The sequence below is a fragment of the Mastigoproctus giganteus genome, chromosome 5 (genome assembly GCF_048544385.1).
Source record: "Mastigoproctus giganteus isolate SK-2022 chromosome 5, ASM4854438v1, whole genome shotgun sequence".
Taxonomy (NCBI): Eukaryota; Metazoa; Arthropoda; class Arachnida; order Uropygi; family Thelyphonidae; genus Mastigoproctus; species Mastigoproctus giganteus.
The window spans coordinates 154,125,462-154,145,271 of NC_143579.1; the positions used below are offsets into that span (position 1 = coordinate 154,125,462).

At 37.7% G+C, this 19,810-nt stretch overlaps 1 protein-coding gene across 1 annotated transcript in view; it reads right to left on the reverse strand.

Moving 5' to 3' along the window:
• Nucleotides 1–19,810, reverse strand: part of LOC150085776 (uncharacterized) — a 1,040,408-nt gene that overhangs the window by 45,812 nt on the left and 974,786 nt on the right. The window contains exon 14 of the mRNA XM_090374246.1: nt 2,997–3,074. Coding sequence (XP_090230372.1) covers nt 2,997–3,074 — 78 coding nt within the window. The remainder of the gene's footprint in view (nt 1–2,996; nt 3,075–19,810) is intronic.

The window sequence follows — 19,810 nt, forward strand, 5'->3', positions numbered from 1 at the left end:
GAACAAACTTTCATCTGTCACATTGTAGAAGTTGTTAGCTTAAATAAATTCAAAGAGGAACTGGACAAACTTTTAAAGGGAATGGACATGTGAAATGGGTTTTATTTTGGCTAATGCTACATAAGGTTGCTTTCTTGCATCACAACTACCAGCAGTTTGAGATTGGCTAATTTACTGTCCAGATTTTACATGAGTAGTTTTGTAAGTAATGTGTTATTTATGCAGAGTTAAGTAAAATGTTGATAGATGATGTACAACCATTTGTATTACTTTTTGCTATTTTTTTTGTTTTAATGTAATTAAAAACAAATACAATTGTCATTACTGTCACAGAAATTAAGTTTTTTATTTTATGTTAAATTATTACTTAAAATCGTTTCTTGTTTCAATTGTCATTGATATTAGTTTAGGGCTGAAGCCTCAGGTTACGTAAATAGTTTAATGTACAAGTTAGTGAATTTTCATCATTTCTGTTCATAGCCAACTACATAGGTAGTTATAAATTGGCATCATTAAGTATATCTCATATTGTGAATACCTTCACAATGAGTTGCCATGATATTGCACTCCCTTGAATAAATAATGCTTCACCTGCCGTGATGATATCTCGGCAGATATCATCACCCATACAGCACTGTTTCAGAGCTTATTGGCTCCTCATCAGTGGGTGGGCAGGTACCCTGGCATTGCAATAATGGCAACCCTTCACAACTGGGTTGTTATCATTGCAATGCAAGGATACCTACCCACCCACTGATGAGGAGCCAATAAGCTCTGAAACGGTGCCGTTATGGGTGATGGTATCTGCTGAGAATAAGTGACAACCCTTTGCAACTGGGTTGTTATCATTGCAACGCCATTGATTGCTGGAACAAATTTCTATTTGTTGTTGTGGAAGTTGATAGCTTATATAAATTCAAGGAAGAACTGGACAAACGTTTGGAGTGAATGGGAAGTGTGGTTTTTTTTTTTTTTTTTTTGGCTGATGCTGTATAAGCTTACTTACTTGCATTATATGCTAATGCTAATTTATTAACAATATTGATGAAGGCATATCAGTCTTATTTTTTTTAAGTTGGCAGATGACATGAGAGTCAGCAGGGTGGTTAATGACAGGTATCAAGGCATATTATCACAACGAAACACCATTCCAGAAGTTGTTGACTTATAAAAATTTATATTTCAAATAAGAAATTGTACTAAAGAACATAACAAAAGGTTTAATCTAAATCCTTCAGTCTTCACCATTCTTGTTTAGCGGTGTTACAATTTTACAGCAGTAACTTATGGGATATATGCATATGTCTCTATTTGCAGGTGGTTCCCTGTCTTCTCCAAAACATATTGCAGCAACCTCCATTTTGGATGTAGGTGCATTACGTCTCTTATCTAAGTCCGTGTCTTCTATAAATGCCATGCACACATTCATTGTTGGATTATCCTGTGTTATTTGATGAATTTGTTTATTTGTTGCAGCACTCGTCCAGTTGTTGCATTACTTCGGCCATATCCCCTTTGTTTGATTGTTTTCAAGCAGTTTTATTGTTGCTTCAGCAGAATCGAAAATATAAAGTTATCCATATCCAGGCTTATTTGCCTCATTTGGATATAGTGGTGAGGCCATGTATTCTAAAACAGTATGGACCATTTTCAGGCAGTGATTTAATCTCTGTGTCCATTGATGTGAATGCCATTGCTGAGTTGTACTCTCGTATATGTTCTCTGTAGTTATTTGCTTCGTGTGTATTCCCTATAAGCAGCTCTCGTAATAGAACAGGTGTCTCAGACAGTGGGTCAAATAAAACCTTTCCATCATCTCAGCATTTAGTACATTTATTCGATTTGTTTAATCTGGGTGCCTCTGTAGCCAGGTGGGCAGGAGCAGCAGTGCGCAGCATGTGCTTCTTGATTAGACCAGGGTTCGAGCCCATGACCACCAAATACGGAGGTGTGGAAGGTCAGGGAATGACCATCGCATATCCCCAGCCTGGGTAAAGGGTGACGGTTGGTGTCAGGAAGGGCATCCGGCTGTAAAAAAAAAAAAAATTCATGCCAAAACATTAAAAACGTTGACCTCATATATAAAAATGGGAAAAAGGTGGGGACAAAAAAAAAAATTCGATGTGTTTAACTTGTATCCCCAATATTTTGCATTGCAATACTCACAGTTGTAACACATTTCCTATGTCATGCTCTTCCACATTAATTACAAATTGTTGATTATTCACATCTGGTACTTCTATTTGATTAGTCCTATGGCATTTCACCCGTCTTCTCATTTCTAATCTTGCTTCTCTTTCTTCATTGTTTTCTGTCTGTCTTCCTAGTCGTAGAGTCTTGTTTCAGTCTCTTAGTCTATTAGATCTCTCCCCTAATGTTTCATTAGCATTTCTTCTACATTTTCTCAAAGTTCTTACACACTGTTCAGCCATTTTTACACTTCTTAAAACTTACAGCGGTTTATTAAAATTGAAGACAGATAACATAAACAGTTAAATTAAACATACATTGATAGCTTTCAGGCATTGGTTACCTTTATTCAGTCGAAAAATGTTAGTACAAAAATTAATAAAGAATGCCCGGTATATGGTGGTCATGTGAGGTGAACTGTGTGAACGGGTGCTGGCAGCATACTTAAGCATTTTATATATATAGATTACTGTGTAAATTTTGGTAAAATTTGTTTTATTGTTGTAAGTGAATAAATAAAATCATGCTCATTAAATTAAGTTTCTATAAAATTAATCCAATTCACAATACTACCTATACCTTTGTAATATGAAAATAGCTTTAAATTTTCACATTCACTATTATTAAAACAGAAGCAGTGTATAAAAAGCAAACTTTTTTTTTTTTTTAATGATTTTACAAGTAAAATCTATATGAAGGAATTCTAAAATTACTTCAGTTGGTTTTTATAAAAACAGTAAGTTTTCAAGTATAAAAGACAAATAATTAATGAAAGGTAATTATCCCAGGAATACACAAAAAATTACCTAAATGTGCAGCATTTGGGCTGAGAAAACTATTGTGATGAGCTGCAGCTTCAAATGGAGTCCTTGAATGAGTTGAAGCTGAGGATACAAAAGAAAGCAAAAAAAAGCAAATTATATTATTTATTCTAAATAATTTAATTTAATTTTATGAATAGCGTGACCAATTAACAAGGAAATATGCTGTATATCTTTATTTATTATGATTTTATTTATCCAACACCAGTGGAGTTTTAATAAACCAACATAGCAAGCAAATGCTGTGGGTGCTTGACCTTCTTTGACCAATTTGAAATTTCCAGATTTAAATTTTGCCTAATCAACTGTTTTTTCTCGATGAGAAAGTTGTTCCCTGTTCTTGGTTTAGTCTAAAAACATCATTTAGTACACTTCTGAAATGAACATAAACCATTTTATTTGAAGGAAAAAACATAAATGTAATGGTTGTTGTGATATTCGCTTTTCAATACACACATTTAGATATGTTGAACAGCTAGATGCATAAGGGTGTCATATGTCACATCTCCCCTTGCAAATAATGACAAAACAAATAATATTCAAAAGGATTATTTATAAAAAAAAAATAATAATAATAATAAATTCTGGGGTTGAAAGCAGCAATTTCATGCAATAGAAGTTTAAGGAGAGAAAAAAAAAAAAAATTAAATGCACAATAACAACGATGGTAGATTCAAATAATTTTAATCCTATGACAAAACAGAAGTACACACCAACAAATAATTTACAACATGCTACACTCTTTATAAGAAAGATGTCATATAAAGTAATAATTTAAATGTTTTAGTTTCAAAAGCAAACCACAGTATGAAAGCAAATTTAAACCACAGTATGAAACAAAAGGACAACTGTTTGATTTAAATGTGGGGGTTGTCAATTTCAATATCCCATGAATTTTCATATTTTTGTTAGTCCATTGGGAATGACAAATAACTTCCAATACAGAATTTTATGCAAATATGGATATGAACTAACCTTTCAATTGACAGAATATACACTGGACCACAGTGGAAGCATGAAATTTACATCTCACAGTGTGGGCCGAGCCACATAAACTGACTGAAGAATGCAGTTCAATAGAAGTACAACTTCTTTGTGTTTATTCACATTTTTCAAAAATAACTTATGTGAGATGGTATTACTACACGGCAAATGCAGCTGAAATGCCAGAGCATCAGCACGATTATTTTCCAAGAGACATCCTCAGAGGCTGCACGTATCACATATCAATTATGCATGTTGTGAATCACTCTTTTCTTACTGGAAGTACGATGCATAAAAAAAAAATAAATAAATAAATAAAATACAAATCTGTACAGAATTTGGAAATCTTCAAGACAATGTGGTTTTCTTCCTGTAATATTCAACTAGTAATTTCCAGGAAGCTTTTTCTGCATAAGATTAATTAAATGCATGCAGATTTGGAGGATCCTTCAAAGGAACAAATTGCCTCCCTGTCATTTGTTTTTACAAGGTTTGCTTGAAGGCAATGACACAAAATGCTTGGAGTTATGTAATTTTCTTTTAACTAAGGTAGAAGAAAATTTCAGGTTCCTGTAGAGTGATGAGGCACCTTCACCAGTGGGCACATTTCCTGCTACAGGGCTCCTATCAGTCAAAATTTGTGTTGATACACCAATACTAACCATCGGGTGAAATGATCTGTCAGTGTTCTGTGGCATCTGGGGAGATGAAGTTGTCAACCCCAATTTCTTAATGGCACACTTGACAGATGAAATATTATGGATTTGACTGGTTAAAAAGTTTTGTAAACATTAAAACCTGACATCATCTTTGGATCCAGCATGATGGTGCCCCACCACACAAAATTATAGTAGTACAACAGTGGGTAAGTGCAGGATATAGGGACAATTTGTCTTGGCCATGGTCCCCCGATCTCACCCCTTTAGACTTTTTCTTTTGGGGTTTGTTAAAGCACAGTGCACAAAAAGTGTCTCTGACAATTCAGAGACAATCTCAAAAGGAGAATACATAATGTACATGCTGAAATGAAGAGCGTTATTCTAAAGAGGTTTGTTCTAATTCAATTTGCAGGTTACAAGCTTGTATTGTAGTTGAGGGAGGCACATTACTTTCATAACTATACTGCCTAGTCTCTTGTATAAACAATGTAGAATGCTGTAAATTATTTGTGGTGTGTATCTGCTATTTTGTTATATTAAAATTATTTGAATCAGCCACTGGTTTTAGTTACATTGTTACCTTTCATTTATAGAAATAATAATGTGGACATATGATTTTTTCCTCTTAAACATCTATAAAATTGCTGCACTCCACACCAGAATTTTTTTGCTAAATTAATTCTTTTGAATGTTTTGTTATTATATTTAAGAGGAGATGACAACACATAACCACCCCTGTACAGCTAACTGTTTGGCACAGCTAAACATACCTATCAAAAAGTAACCATGATATGCAATTGCATTTCTTTGTCTTGTCTTCAAATAAAATGTTTACATTCATTTAAGAAGTACCAGCGATGTTTGTAGACTAAACCAAGGACAGAGAAACAACTTTTCCAATAAGAAAAAAGCATCTGATTAAACAAAATCTGATTAAACAAAATTTAAGTTTAGATGTCATAAAATGTAAATGGTAATACTTAGTCCAATTTCAACATCAAATTCAAACATTTCAGCCCAAATATGACAAAATCATCCAGATGACAGATAGTCTAAATCTAAAAATAAGTGAGATAGACCTAGGGGGTGTTTCTAAATTGCATGAAACAAATGCAGAAACATATTTTACAGCTAAAAATAAGAAAAAAGTCTGTATAAACATGTCTCAAAAATTTTTATATCCAAGATAAAAAAAAAAGAAGAGTAAACTGCAGCCATTATCAACCCACTGCAGGATAGAAGCCTCCTCAACAATTCATGTGGAGAGAATGGGCCATAATCTGCCACACTGGTCCAGTGCGGGGTTGGCAGATCAACCATATTTAGCAGTCAGGGGGTTGAACCCCGATCTACGCAAAGAGTGTGTGCTATTGTACTCACACTCCTGACCACTCGGCTATGGAGGCCTATTTGCACACAATTTCCAAGATATAATAAACATTTATCATAAATTACACGATCATGTAAAATGCATTAAACAGTGCAAGACATTTGTACCAAAACCAATATGAATGGTGTTGTTCTACTACTTAATCATAATAATTATTCAATTGTGACTACCCAGTGTGGCACAGCACTTATTAGCAGTGTGAATATGTCTGTTAGCTAAGTTTTGGGAGATTGTTAAAATCTGCTTACCTCCAAGGTTAACTGATATGATTTTAATTTATCAGGTTCATAAGAATTATAGATCTGCTGTTATAGGCCAAAAAATTTCAACTCAAGTATCAAATTTTAAAATTTTTGCAGCTATGGTGAGAAATAGGCATGTTGAAACCATTATGAGAATAATGGTTTTAACATGCCTATTTGATGTTGGTAGAGAGAGAGAGAGATTCTAAGAACTGCAATGGCCGAAGAGCAGATACTTTGTACCACATAAGTATCTCTTACCACAAGTACCAGAAAGTTGTCATGTTGTGTAAATCTTTCATCTGAAAGCATTGGAGGACATTACAGCAATTGTATCCATTTCACAGTACACCTGTACAAGATTTGTTGCTACAAGACATAAATAAATGCAAAAACTTTTTCCAATGACTCATTTTATAATGTACACGATCTTCAATTTCTTAGCCATATTCTGGTTACAGATAAATCATATTTTACAAGAAATGGAATTCTCAACTCTCAAAACATTCAGACCTGGGTCCAAAAAAAAAATTTGCATGTGATTGTCAATTATCAACATGCCTTGTTCTTTAATGTTTGGTGTGCTCCTGTTGAATTTTTTTTTTTTTTTTTTTTTTTTACCAGTAGGGCTTTCAGGAATGGCATTTTCTGTAGAATTCTATTTTTATAGCAGCTTTTTTCTTGTTTACAGTTGTAAAATATGCCCATATAATTGTTCCATGCACTTTTTTGAAACGCCCATTTTGTATATAAACATATATAAATGTAGGATGTAAAAGCCTGAAATTTCAACTTTTACCAAAGTGATCGGGAATAGTCCAAGATATAAACATATTTTGTACTATTACTGCTCTCATACATTAAACAATGACATAGGACAACTATATCTCCTATCCCTGGAAGGTTGTCTGGATGACATATTCACTATATTCAGAGTACCTAATATGTGTTCTTCATCATAACGGAAAGGAATTCAGGACACATATTAGGTACTCTGAATATAGTGAATATGTCATCCAGACAACCTTCCAGGGATAGGAGATATAGCTCTCCTATGCCATTGTTTAAAAATCAGAAAAGTAAATCAAGCAGGAAATAATGGTTGCTTTCCTTTTCAGGCTGTCCAATTATTTCTGACAATTTTTAAGCATGAGTATAGGTAAAGTATTCACTACATTTGGAATATAGTGAATACACTACCCAGATAACTTTGTGGAGCTAGCAAACATGTCTCACTATGTCCTTGTTTAAAAAGCAGAAAGAGATTAGAATTAGTAGAGTCATATGATGCAAGAAAGCAAGCTTATGCAGCATCAGCCAAAAAAAAAAAAAAAAAAAAAAACCACTCCCATTTCACCCCTCTGTTCGTTCGAAATACCTGTCCAGCTGAGCCTTAAATTTATTTAGGCTATCAACTTCCACAACAAGGGATGGAAGTCTGTTCCACCAACCAACTACCTGCTGGCTAAAGGCAAATTTCCGCACATCTATTCTACACATGGCTTTCCTTTCCTCAATTTGAATTTATGCCCTCTCAGGTGATTATTCTGAGCAAGAGGAAGAATCCCATCAGCATTGAGCATGCTCAAACCATTCAAGGCTTTATACACGTCAATCAGATCACCTCGCAGGTGCCCAATCTCCAGACACTGTAATTTGCAAAACTTAAGCCTTTCTTCGTAAGAGCAACCCTTTGTTCCATTCACTAATCTTGTTGCCCTTCTCTGTACTTGTTCCAACAGCTCTACATCCTTCTTAAAATGAGGCCTCCAGACCTGTATACAGTACTCAAAGTGTGACCCGATCCTTGCCTTATACAAAGGGATAATCTCCTTGTTATCCCTGCTAGAAAAATTCCTGTATATCATTGACAAGACACCATGAGCTATTCTTGCAGACCATCTGCACTGCTCAGAAAACTTCATATCTGCCTGCACAATTACCACTAGGTCCTTTTCCGTTCTCTACCACTGTCAATGTAGTTCCACAGAGTTATTATGTTACTCTGGGGTTACTGCTTTCCATATGTAGTACTTTACATTTGTCAATGTTAAACTTCATTTGCCACCTCTCAGCCCATCTGCTCAACTTTTCAGGATCCTGTTTCAGCAGCATACTGTCATTAGTGTCCTTAACAACTGTGTCAACCTTCATATCGTCTGCAAATTTGGACATTAAGCTTGATATTCCATCATCAATTATCATTTATAAATACAGAAAACAACAATAGACCCAAAACTGAACCCTGAGGAACTCCACTAATAACATTAATCCATGATGAGCAGTGTCCATTGATTACCATTATCTGTCTTCTCCCACTCAACCATCCCTTTATCCATAGCAGCAATTTAATTTCAATGCCACACTGCTCCAATTGGTTCAGCAGTCTTCCATGTGCAACAGTATCAAAAGCCTTTCTAAGAATCCAATCAAATTGTTCAGGCAGGACTTTCCCTTAACAAAACCATGCTGTGTCCGAGCTATAACTGAAGTCTTGTCTAGATGATGCTGCAGTGCTTCTTTAACCAGTGACTCCATTAATTTTCCTTGAACAGAAGTTAAACTAAGTGGACTATTATTACTTGTGTCGTCCTTTGATCCTCCTTTGTGAATTGGGGTCACATTTCCACATTTCTAGTCCATGGGTACCTCTCCTGAGTGTCCAAAGAAGCTCTCATAATTATAGCTAAAGGATTGCTTACTTCCTTTGCTGCCTCCTTTAATATAACTGGATAGATCCCATCCACCCCGGGTGCCTTTTTTATGTTTATCTTCCACTTTCCTCTCAGTTATTACAAAATCATCTAGATCACTGCCAGAGTTTAACTCACCTCTGGCATTCCCCTCCCTGAATAACTCCTCATGGGTGAATGTAGATGCAAAATACTCATTTAGTTTGTTAGCCACCTGAGCAGGATCATCAACAGTTGAACCATCAATATCCAGTGGACCAATCTGATTCATCCCTTTCCTTCTAGAGTTTACATAGGTAAAGAGCTCTTTGCTCCTTTGGCAAAGATTTCTCATAATCTGCCTTTGGCTGCCTAATCTCCTTTGTGACTTGGATACAGACCAGCTTATATCTATCATAGGCTTCCATGTCACCCATTGATTTAATACATCCCATGCATTTTTCTTCTCTGCCATATGTCTCTCATTAGTTCATCTGACATCCATTTAGATCTAAACCTTGAACAATATTTCTTAGTTGGTATGTACTGCCTAGTAGCTTCCAAGATAAATTCTTTGAATGCTTCCCATTTTGAATTTCCCATTGGTAACATCATCAGTTGGTCCCACCGTATAGAATTTAAATACTGTCCGAGACCACCGTAGTCACCTTTACGAAAGCAAAAACCCTTCCCTTTACCCCTAATGGTAGTTACCTCTTTGAGTAAATCCCACTTTAGCACACTGTGATCACTACCACCTAGTGGTTCCTTTATCTGCAGGTTCTTAATGCATGAAGAATGACTACCGATTATCAGATCAAGAGTATTACTCCCTCTAGTTGCCTCCCGAACAGGCTGATGTAGAAAACAATCATCCAATAAATCCACCAAAGCCTGGCTAGTGTGTGAGCGACCAACCCACAAATTCCAGTCAATATCTGGGAAATTAAAATCCCCCCATTATAAGACTTTGGAGGCTAGTGGGAGTCAGAAGTGTTCAAAGCCGCTAAGTGGATTTTCTTATTTATTGATTTGAAATTATTGTTTTTCTAAAACTCTTGATTTAAATTTAGTAGTATAGAATTATTTTTTGATTTTCTGATTAATCTGGTGTATATATTCTTTACTCGGCCTTGTAATTGCATAAAAGTATCAGTAAGGATATCAAATCCCCGTGTTACAAGTTGCAGCTCCGCTGAACGAGAAGTTTTTTTAGCCACATTTAGGCACTTTATTGACCAATTGTTACATCAAATTATTTTCTATAAGCAGCTTATAGACCTAGTCAGGAACATCAGTTTATTTTGAATTGAGACAGAGAGATTTGGAAGTTAATTAATAGTTAAATGTCCGTAGATTTACCGTTTGTAACTTGCTGCCATTGTTATACGACACAACGTTATATATCCAGAACTAGGTAGCGTAAGCTTAGTATAGTACAGTATATAATATAAAATTGTCAATTAATCAGTAAAATCTATTAATTTTGTTAAACTTCGTTGTCAATTAAATTGTACTTTTAACTAAATAAATATAACGACTTAGATTACAAACGTAACATAATCAATTAATACATAACTTGATATGGAAGTTATATAAACAGAACTCGTAGATAATACTCGATATTGAAAAATATATATAACATTATAACTGTGTTGGGATACAAGTTTAGGGTTATAATTTTGTACTGAAATTGAGATTTTATTTAAATTAAATCGAAATCATGACTGAGACCAGAGCAGCATAGCAAAAGGCTCAAGCTAATGGGAGGGCTGTGGTTCAGGGGAGAACTGAGGGGGGGGCAGTTTCCCTCTCAATCACAGCCTTTTAAAATGCACTGCTTGCATGATGTTTGTGGAGCAATTGGGTACGGGACATGATATTGCCATGGGGGATGTCTTTGTGTGTGCCAATGCAAGGAGTGTAACGAAATCAGGCAACAACTCAGTGTTGTTATGGGCCTGTATGAGAGGTTGAAGCACAGGGTGGATGCCCTCGAATGATCTAAACTGAGGGGCACATCAAGCTCTCTTGAGAGCTTGATGTGCCCCATCAAGCTCTCAAGCTTGATGGGGCACATCAAGAGGAAGCTCTCACATGAGAGCTTCCTTGGACTCAGGGGAGGTACCCATTGACTGGAGATGTGCAAATGTGACCCCAATTCACAAAGGGGGATCAAAGGCTGACACAAGTAATTATAGACCTGTGAGTTTAACTTCTGTTCCCGGAAAATTAATGGAGGCACTGGTGAAAGAAGCACTGCAGGATCATCTAGACAAGACTTCAGTTATAGCTAGGACACAGCATGGTTTTGTTAAAGGGAAGTCTTGCCTGACCAATTTGATTGGATACTATGATGCAGTCACAAAAGAACTGGATGCAGGGAATAACTTTGATATTATATACTTGGATCTTAGAAAGGCTTTTGATACTGTTGCACATGGAAGACTGCTGCACAAATTGGAGCAGTGTGGCATTGGAGGCAAGTTGCTGCTATGGATAAAGGGGTGGTTGAGGGGGAGAAGACAGAGAGTGGTAATCAATGGACACTGCTCATCGTGGACTAATGTTATTAGTGGAGTCCCTCAGGGTTCAGTATTGGGGCCTTTATTGTTTTCTGTATTTATAAATGATATTGATGATGGTATATCAGGCTTAATGTCCAAGTTTGCAGACGATACAAAGGTTGGCAGGGTTGTCAAGGACACTACTGACACTATGCTGCTGCAACAGGATTTGGAAAGGTTGAGCAGATGGGCTTCGAGGTGGCAAATGAAGTTTAACATTGACAAATGTAAAGTACTACATATGGGAAACAGCAACCCCAGAGCAACGTATCAACTCTGTGGTACTACACTGACAGTGGTAGAGAATGAAAGGGACCTGGGGGTGGTGGTGCAGGCAGATATGAAGTTCTCTGAGCAGTGCAGACGAGCTGCAAGAGTAGCTCATGGTGTATTGTCAATGATATATAGAAATTTTTCTAGCAGGGATAAGGAGGTGATTATTCCCTTGTATAAGGCAATGGTCAGGCCACACCTAGAGTACTGTATACAGGCCTGGAGGCCTCATTTCAGGAAGGATGTAGAGCTGCTGGAACGAGTACAGAGAAGGGCAACTAGATTGGTGAATGGGACAAAGGGGTTCTCTTACGAAGAAAGGCTTAAGTTTTGCAAATTACAGTGTCTGGAAACTAGGCACCAGCGGGGTGATCTGATAGAGGTGTACAAAGCCTTGAATGGTTTGAGCATGCTCAATGCTGATGGGATTCTTCCTCTAGCTCAGAAAAATCACCTGAGAGGGCATAAATTCAAATTGAGGAAAGACAGATGTAGGATAGATGTGCGGAAATTTGCCTTTAGCCAGCGGGTGGTTGGTGAGTGGAACAGACTTCCATCCCTTGTCGTGGAAGTTGATAGCCTAAATAAGTTTAAGGCTCAGCTGGACAGGTATTTCGAACGAACAGAGGGGTGAAGTGGAAGTGGTTATTTTTATTTATTTATGTTACTTTTTTTTTTTTTTTTTTTTTTTTGGCTGATGCTGCATAAGCTTGCTTTCTTGCATCAAATGCCTCTACTAATGCTAATGCTAATGCTCTCAGCTGCCCACATCAATGCCAGAGCTTGCACTTGGTCATCACACAAAACAGCGGCAACCCCCCAAGGCAGAATGCGCTGGTCCCACAGGAACTAGTAGTTGTTGGTGACTCTATTGTCAGGGAAACGGGGAACATGCTTTATAAAAAGGATAGGTGGAACAGAACAGGTCTGACAGGGGCAAAAGTTGATGACATTGAGAGCGGATATCATCTTTTAAGGGCACAAAAGGTGATATTGTTGTACACGTTGGCACTAATGATATTAAGAGTAGGAGACTGGCAGAATTACTTAACAAGTACAGGTCTGTACTTGTTAAGTAATTCTGCCAGTCATTGAAAAAAAGCCGTGAATTAGGGTTGAATTTGAAAGTGTCTGCAATTCTGCCCAGACACGATACGAGGGAGTATATGATGAGAGCCTTGTCGATTAATTTGGCCCTGGAAAGATTATGCAAGGCTCAAGGGGTAGAATTTTTTTTTCAGCCTGGTCTGTACTTGTTAACAGGAGAGACTGGTTCTACAGGGATGGGATACACATAAATAGAAAAGGTGCAAGAATATTCGCTGATGCTATTGAGGCAGTGTTAGGTGGGTCGGAAAACTGCTAGCTTGGGGGGATACAAGGACTAATAGATTAACAGCAGCCACTGGCAGAGGCGAAAGTGATTCTTGTACTGCTTCTATTGGAATGAACAGAAGCCTGAAAAACAACAAGCAGAATATTTCAGAGACTGCTGGGAGTCATTGCGGTACAAGTAAACACATGGGTTGTGTTAGGGTAGCTAAGAATAGGAACAGGTGCATGTATACTTGCTGTATACCAATGCTAGGATTTTGGTAAATAAATTTGATGAATTTGAGGTATTGCTCACAACATCAAAGGCAGATATTGTTGGAATATCAGAGACGTGGTGTCACACAGATATAAGGAATGCAGAACTGGAATTTGGGGAGTACAACTTCTACAGAAAGAATAGGAAGGGAGGAGGGGTTATACTATTAGTTAAGAAACACATAAAATCCAAGGAAGTGAAGCCAGTTGACATCGCTGGACAGTGCAATGTCGAGTCAGTTTGGTGTGACACAAGCATTGGAAGATCAAAATTGAGAGTAGGAGTGTGCTATAGGCCTAATGACTCTGATGAGTATAAGAAAGTGTACAGGGAAATAGAGTGGGCCAGTAAATCAGAGAGTCTTATAATGGGGGACTTTAATTTCTCAGATATTGAGTGGAATTTGTGGATTGGTCACTCACATACTAGCAAGGCTTTTGTGGATTTATTGGATGATTGTTTTCTACATCAGCATGTTCGGGAGGCAACTAGAGGGAGTAATACTCTTGATTTGATTATCAGTAGTGATTTTTCATGCATTAAGAATCTGCAGATAAAGGGACCACTAGGTGGCAGTGATCACAGTGTGTTGAAGTGGGATTTACTCAAAGAGGTAACTACCATCAGGGGTAAAGGGAAGGGTTATTGCTTTCGTAAAGGTGACCACGATGGTCTGAGACAGTATTTAAATTCTATACAGTGTGGCCAACTGATGATGTTAACCAACAGCACATTCAAAGAACTTACCTTGGAAGCTACTAGGCTTTACATACCAACTAAGAAATATTGTTCAAGGTTTAGGACAAAATGGATGTCAGATTAACTAATGACACATATGGCAGAGAAGAAAAATGCATGGGATACATATAAATTAACATGTGACACGGAAGCCTATGATAGATATAAGATGATCTGTAACCAAGTTACAAAGGAGGTTAGGCAGGCGAAGGCAGATTACGAGAAATCTTTGGCAAAGGATGAAAAGAAAAACAGCAAAGAGTTCTTTACTTATGTAAACTCTAGAAGGAAGGGATTGAATCAGATTGGTCCACTTGATATTGATGGTTCAACTGTTGATGATCCTGCTCAGGTAGATAACAAACTGAATATTTTGCATCGACATTCACACATGAGGAGTTATTCAGTGAGGGAAATTCTAGAGGTGAGTTAAACTCTGGCAGTGATCTAGTTAATCTTGTAATAACTGAGATTAAAGTGGAGGAGTAATTGTGGAAGATAAACCAAAAAAAGGCACCCTGGGTGGATGGGATCTATCCAGTTATAGGAAGCAATAAAGGAAGTAAGCAAACCTTTAGCCATAATTATGAGAGCTTCCTTGGTCTCCGGGGAGGTACCCATAGGCCGACCGGGCTAGCCGAGTGGGTAAAGTACCTGCCCGGCAACCCAAAGGTCGCGGGTTCGATTCCCGCCTCGGGCTTGGATCAAAGTACTGCAAAAAACCTTGGGAGGTGCAATATGGCCACAGAAGCCGATGCGCCAACAACTACCAAATCAAAAAAAAAAAAAAAAAAAAAAAAAAGGTACCCATAGACTGGAGATGTGCAAATGTGACCCCAATTCATAAAGGAGGATCAAAGGCTGACACAAGTAATTATAGACCTGTGAGTTTCACTTCTGTTCCAGGAAAATTAATGGAGGTGATGGTTATAGAAGCACTGCAGGATCATCTAGACAAGACTTCAGTTATAGCTCGGACACAGCATGGTTTTGTTAAGGGAAAGTCTTGCCTGAACAATTTGATTGGATACTTAGAAAGGCTTTTGATACTGTTGCACATGGAAGACTGATGCACAAATTGGAGCAGTGTGGCATTGGAGGAAAATTGCTGCTATGGATAAAGGGATAGTTGAGGGGAGAAGACAGAGAGTGGTAATCAATGGACACTGCTCATCGAGGACTAATGTTATTAGTGGAGTCCCTCAGGGTTCAGTGTTGGGTCCATTATTGTTTTCTGTATTTATAAATGATATCGAAGATGGTATATCAAGCTTAATGTCCAAGTTTGCAGACGATACAAAGGTTGGCAGGGTTGTTAAGGATACTACTGATGCTATGCTGCTGCAACAGGATCTGGAAAGGTTGAGCAGATGGGCTGAGAGGGGGCAAATGAAGTTTAACACTGACAAATGTAAAGTACTACATATGGGTACAACCCCAGAGCAACGTATCAACTCTGTAGTACTACACTGACAGTGGTAGAGAATGAAAAGGTCCTGGAGGTAATTGTGCAGGCATATATGAAGTTCTCTGAGCAGTGCAGATGGGCTGCACGAGTAGCTCATGGTGTCTTGTCAATGATACACAGGAAAATTTCTAGCAGTGACAAGGAGGTGATATATTCCCTTGTATAAGGCAATGGTCAGGCCACACCTTAAGTACTATATACAGGTCTGGAAGCCTGATTTCAAGAAGGATGTAGAGCTGCTGGAACGAGTACAGAGAAGGGCAACAAGATAGTGACTGGAACAAAACAAAGGGTTGCTCTTAAGAAGAAAGGTTTAAGTTTTGCAAATTACAGTGTCTGGAGATTAGGCACCGGCAATCTGATTGAGGTGATCTGATAGAGGTGTATAAAGCCTTGAATGGTTTGAGCCTGCTCAATGCCAATGGGATTCTTCCTCTTTCTCAGAATAATCACCTGAGAGGGCATAAATTCAGATTGAGGAAAGACAGATGTAGGATAGATGTGCGGAAATTTGCCTTTAGCCAGCAGGTATTTGGTTGGTGGAACAGACTTCTATCCCTTGTTGTGGAAGTTGATAGCCTAAATAAATTCAAGGCTCAGCTGGACAGGTATTTCGAACGAACAGAAGGGTGAAATGGAAGTGTTTTTTTTTTTTTTTTGGCTGATGCTGCATAAGCTTGCTTTCTTGCATCATATGCCTCTACTAATGCTAAAGACTCTCTGTTTTAATGGTCCACTCTATATCCTTGTACAGTTGTTTATTATACTCATCAGAGTCATTAGGCCTATAACACACTCCTACTCTCAATTTTGATTTCCCAATGCTTATGCCACAACAAACTGACTCGACACTGCACTGTCCAGCGATGTTGACTGGCTTCACTTCCTTGGATTTTGTGTTTCTTAACTAATAGCATAACCCCTCCTCCCTTCCTATCCTGTCTATCCTTTCTGTAAACATTGTACTCCCCAAATTCCAGTTCTGCATTCCTTATATCTCTGTGACACCACATCTCTGATATCCCAACAATATCTACCTTTGATGTTTTGAGCAATACCTCAAATTCATCAAATTTATTTACCAAACTCCTAGCACTGGTGTATATGCAAGTATACACACACCTGTTCCTATTCTTAGCTATCCTATCACAACCCATGTGTTTACTTGTACCACAATGACTCCCAGCAGTCTTTGAAATACCCTGCATCTTGTTTTCCAGGCTGCTGCTCATTCCAATAGAAACAGTACAAGAATTACTTTCACCTCTGCCAGTGGCTTCTGTTAATCTATTAGTTCTTGTATCATCCCCCAAGCTAGCAGTTGTCCGACCCACCTAACACTGCCTCGATAGCATCAGCAAATATTCTTGCACCCTTTCTATTTAAGTGTATCCCATTCCTGTAGAAGCAGTCTCTATTGTTAACAAGTACAGACTAGGCAGAAAAAAATTCTACCCCTTGATTAGATCCAAAGTGTGTGTGTTTTGTCAGAAACCAAACTGATTTTTGTTCATCAGTGCTTTAGTTTCAAGAACCCAGGAAGCCGTCCGTATATCATTCTTTCTAGGATTTTACTCTGAGGCAGCTGGTTAGAGAAATAGATTGGTAATTTTCTGGAAGTGAGTGATCTTTTCCTGATTTAGGAAAGGCTAAAATGATGGAGTGATGCCATGAAGATGGATATGTACCTTCAAGAAAATAATATATATACCATCATACCATATGATATACCATCATATATATACATAATATATACCATCAGGTCCATCTGCACTATTAGATGATCTATTTAATGCTGTTTGCAATTCATATAAGTTAAACGGTTGATTATAGGCAATATATTGGTATGGAATTTTATTTTGTACCTTTCAGCTGAAGCTTTGATTTTAAGAAAGGAGTTGCCATATGCTGACGTGGCAGATGTTTGGTAGAAAGTTTCTGTAAGCTATTTCTTCAGAAGAAGATATTTCTTGTCCATTTTTGATTAAGATGGGAGAAGGAAGAGGTGGATATTTCCCAATTAATTGCGGAATCTTTTTTCCAGATGAGATGACTGGTGGTATCCTTTGTAATAGTGGAGGCAAACTGTATCCATCATTCCTTTTTGGCTTTTCTTCTAATTTGGCTAGCTTTTGACTTGAGCCTTTTATATTGAATTAGGTTGTTGGTAGTTGGGAACTTCCGGAACAGGTTCCAAGCTTTATTTTTTTCCTTTTTGGCATTGGTACAAGCTTCATTCCACCAGTGTTTAAGGTTTTTGTGTTTACATGTGGAGGCTTGAGGTATTGCTTCGGAGGCTATGGTCAGTATTTGTCTGGTAATATGCTCTGTGACATCATCAATGGGTTGTAGTCTGATCAATTTGCTATCAAAAGAAAGGCGGGTTGAAAACTTTTCCCAATTTGCTTTGGAGAATTTCCATATTGAGCGATTATCAGGGTATGGTGTTTGAAGCATTTGGATTCTGCATATGACTGGAAAGTGATCACTATTGTGTGGGTAGTTTTAAAACTGTCCATTCTATACTGGGATACAATATGAGGGAACAGAAAGTTAAATCAATTGCTGACATAGATCCAGTGGGAAGGTGAGTATAAGTATTTTCACCAGTGTTCAGTAATGTTTGGTTCAGTTGGTCTAATATCGTCTCAATCAAGTGTCCTCTATTTTCCATGTGGTCTGATCCCCACAACGGATGATGCACATTGAAGTCACCAAGGATACAAAAAGGTGGTGGTGGTATTTGTCTTATGAGGTCTTCTAGTTCTTTGAACGTGCACACCGTATTAGGTGGAAGATACAGAGATAGAGTTAGAATCTGCCCAACTGATACACGTAAAGCAACAGCTTCTAGGTTGGTCTGAAGCGGAATGTTTCTAGAAGGTATTTTACAGTCAACTAGAATCGCGACGCCTCCACGTGCAGATAATGAAGAGTTTCTATCTTTTCTGTAAAATGTAAAATTTTTGATTGATGGAGTTACTTGTGGAGTTAGCTTAGTCTCTTGTATGCAAACGGCTACGGGACCATATCAGGAGATTAAATCATAGATGGCATTGGTATTGCTGCGTAAACCTCTACAATTACAATGCTGTACAATGCTCTGCATTATCAGGGTTTGAGGAAGGAAGGCGAGTCTGTCTGTTTCTTGCGAGTGGTTTGCTTTTGACGGTCATATTTTGTTTTTTCTTTTCTAAGAAAATTGGGACATCCAGAATCTGCACTCTCTTCTACGTCATCAGTTTGACCTGGTGAAAATCCAGCTTCCATATCATCTTCTTCATGAAGATCAAGGACTGTTTCATCATGTGTAGCTATATTTTCAGAGTCCATTCTATTTGAGTTTGCTTTTGTAATTCTGTGACTTGTTACCTTCGTGATTTATTTCACATTTCAGGCGGAACTGAGATAGGGGTATTACTTATTTCATCAACTAGAACAGGTTTGGTGGTAGGTTGGAGTGTTGCTAGCACAGATCATGCTCATTCTGCAATGGATGTATTGGGCAGAATTATATACCTCAGTTTGGGTTGAAACAGCTTGACACATTTTGTGTAATGGAAGCATACATGGTTTTTGTGATTGTTGACTTTATTTGCTTTCTTGCTTCTTGATATGTGACCTTATTCTCGATCTTGTTCTTTTTTAAATTTTCCAAAGGTCGCATGATTTTGAGTATGCTGGATGGTCATTCTTGCAATTTGGACATTCCAGAGTTTTTGCAGCACTGTTTGTGAATGATTTTTTGACCTGCAGTTAGGACAAGTAGTTTCACCTCTGCGTATTGTCTGAGAGTAACCAAACTTTTGGCACTTGAAACATCTTAAAAGGTTTGGAATGTATGGTCGGATACTGCAGTTTAGGTAGCCTACTTTAACTGAGGTCGTCAAATTTGGTGTACTAAAGGTCAGTATAATATTACGTGTTGGAACAAGTTTGTCATCCTTCCGTATCATAATTCTTCTTGCTTGAGTTATTTTCTGTTCTAGTAATTCCATGACTATCTCCTCTTCAGTCACATTCGGTAAATCCTACTCATTGATTACTCCTTTTGAGGAGTTCAATGTGCTGTGCAGTGAGACTTTGATTGGGATTATGCTTATAGATGACCTTTTTAGTAATAATTCTGAATGCCTTGTTTGAGTGGTCTCAATTAAAAGATCTCCTGATTGGAGCCTTTTCATCATTTTCGGTGTAACTGCTGCATTCTTGAGA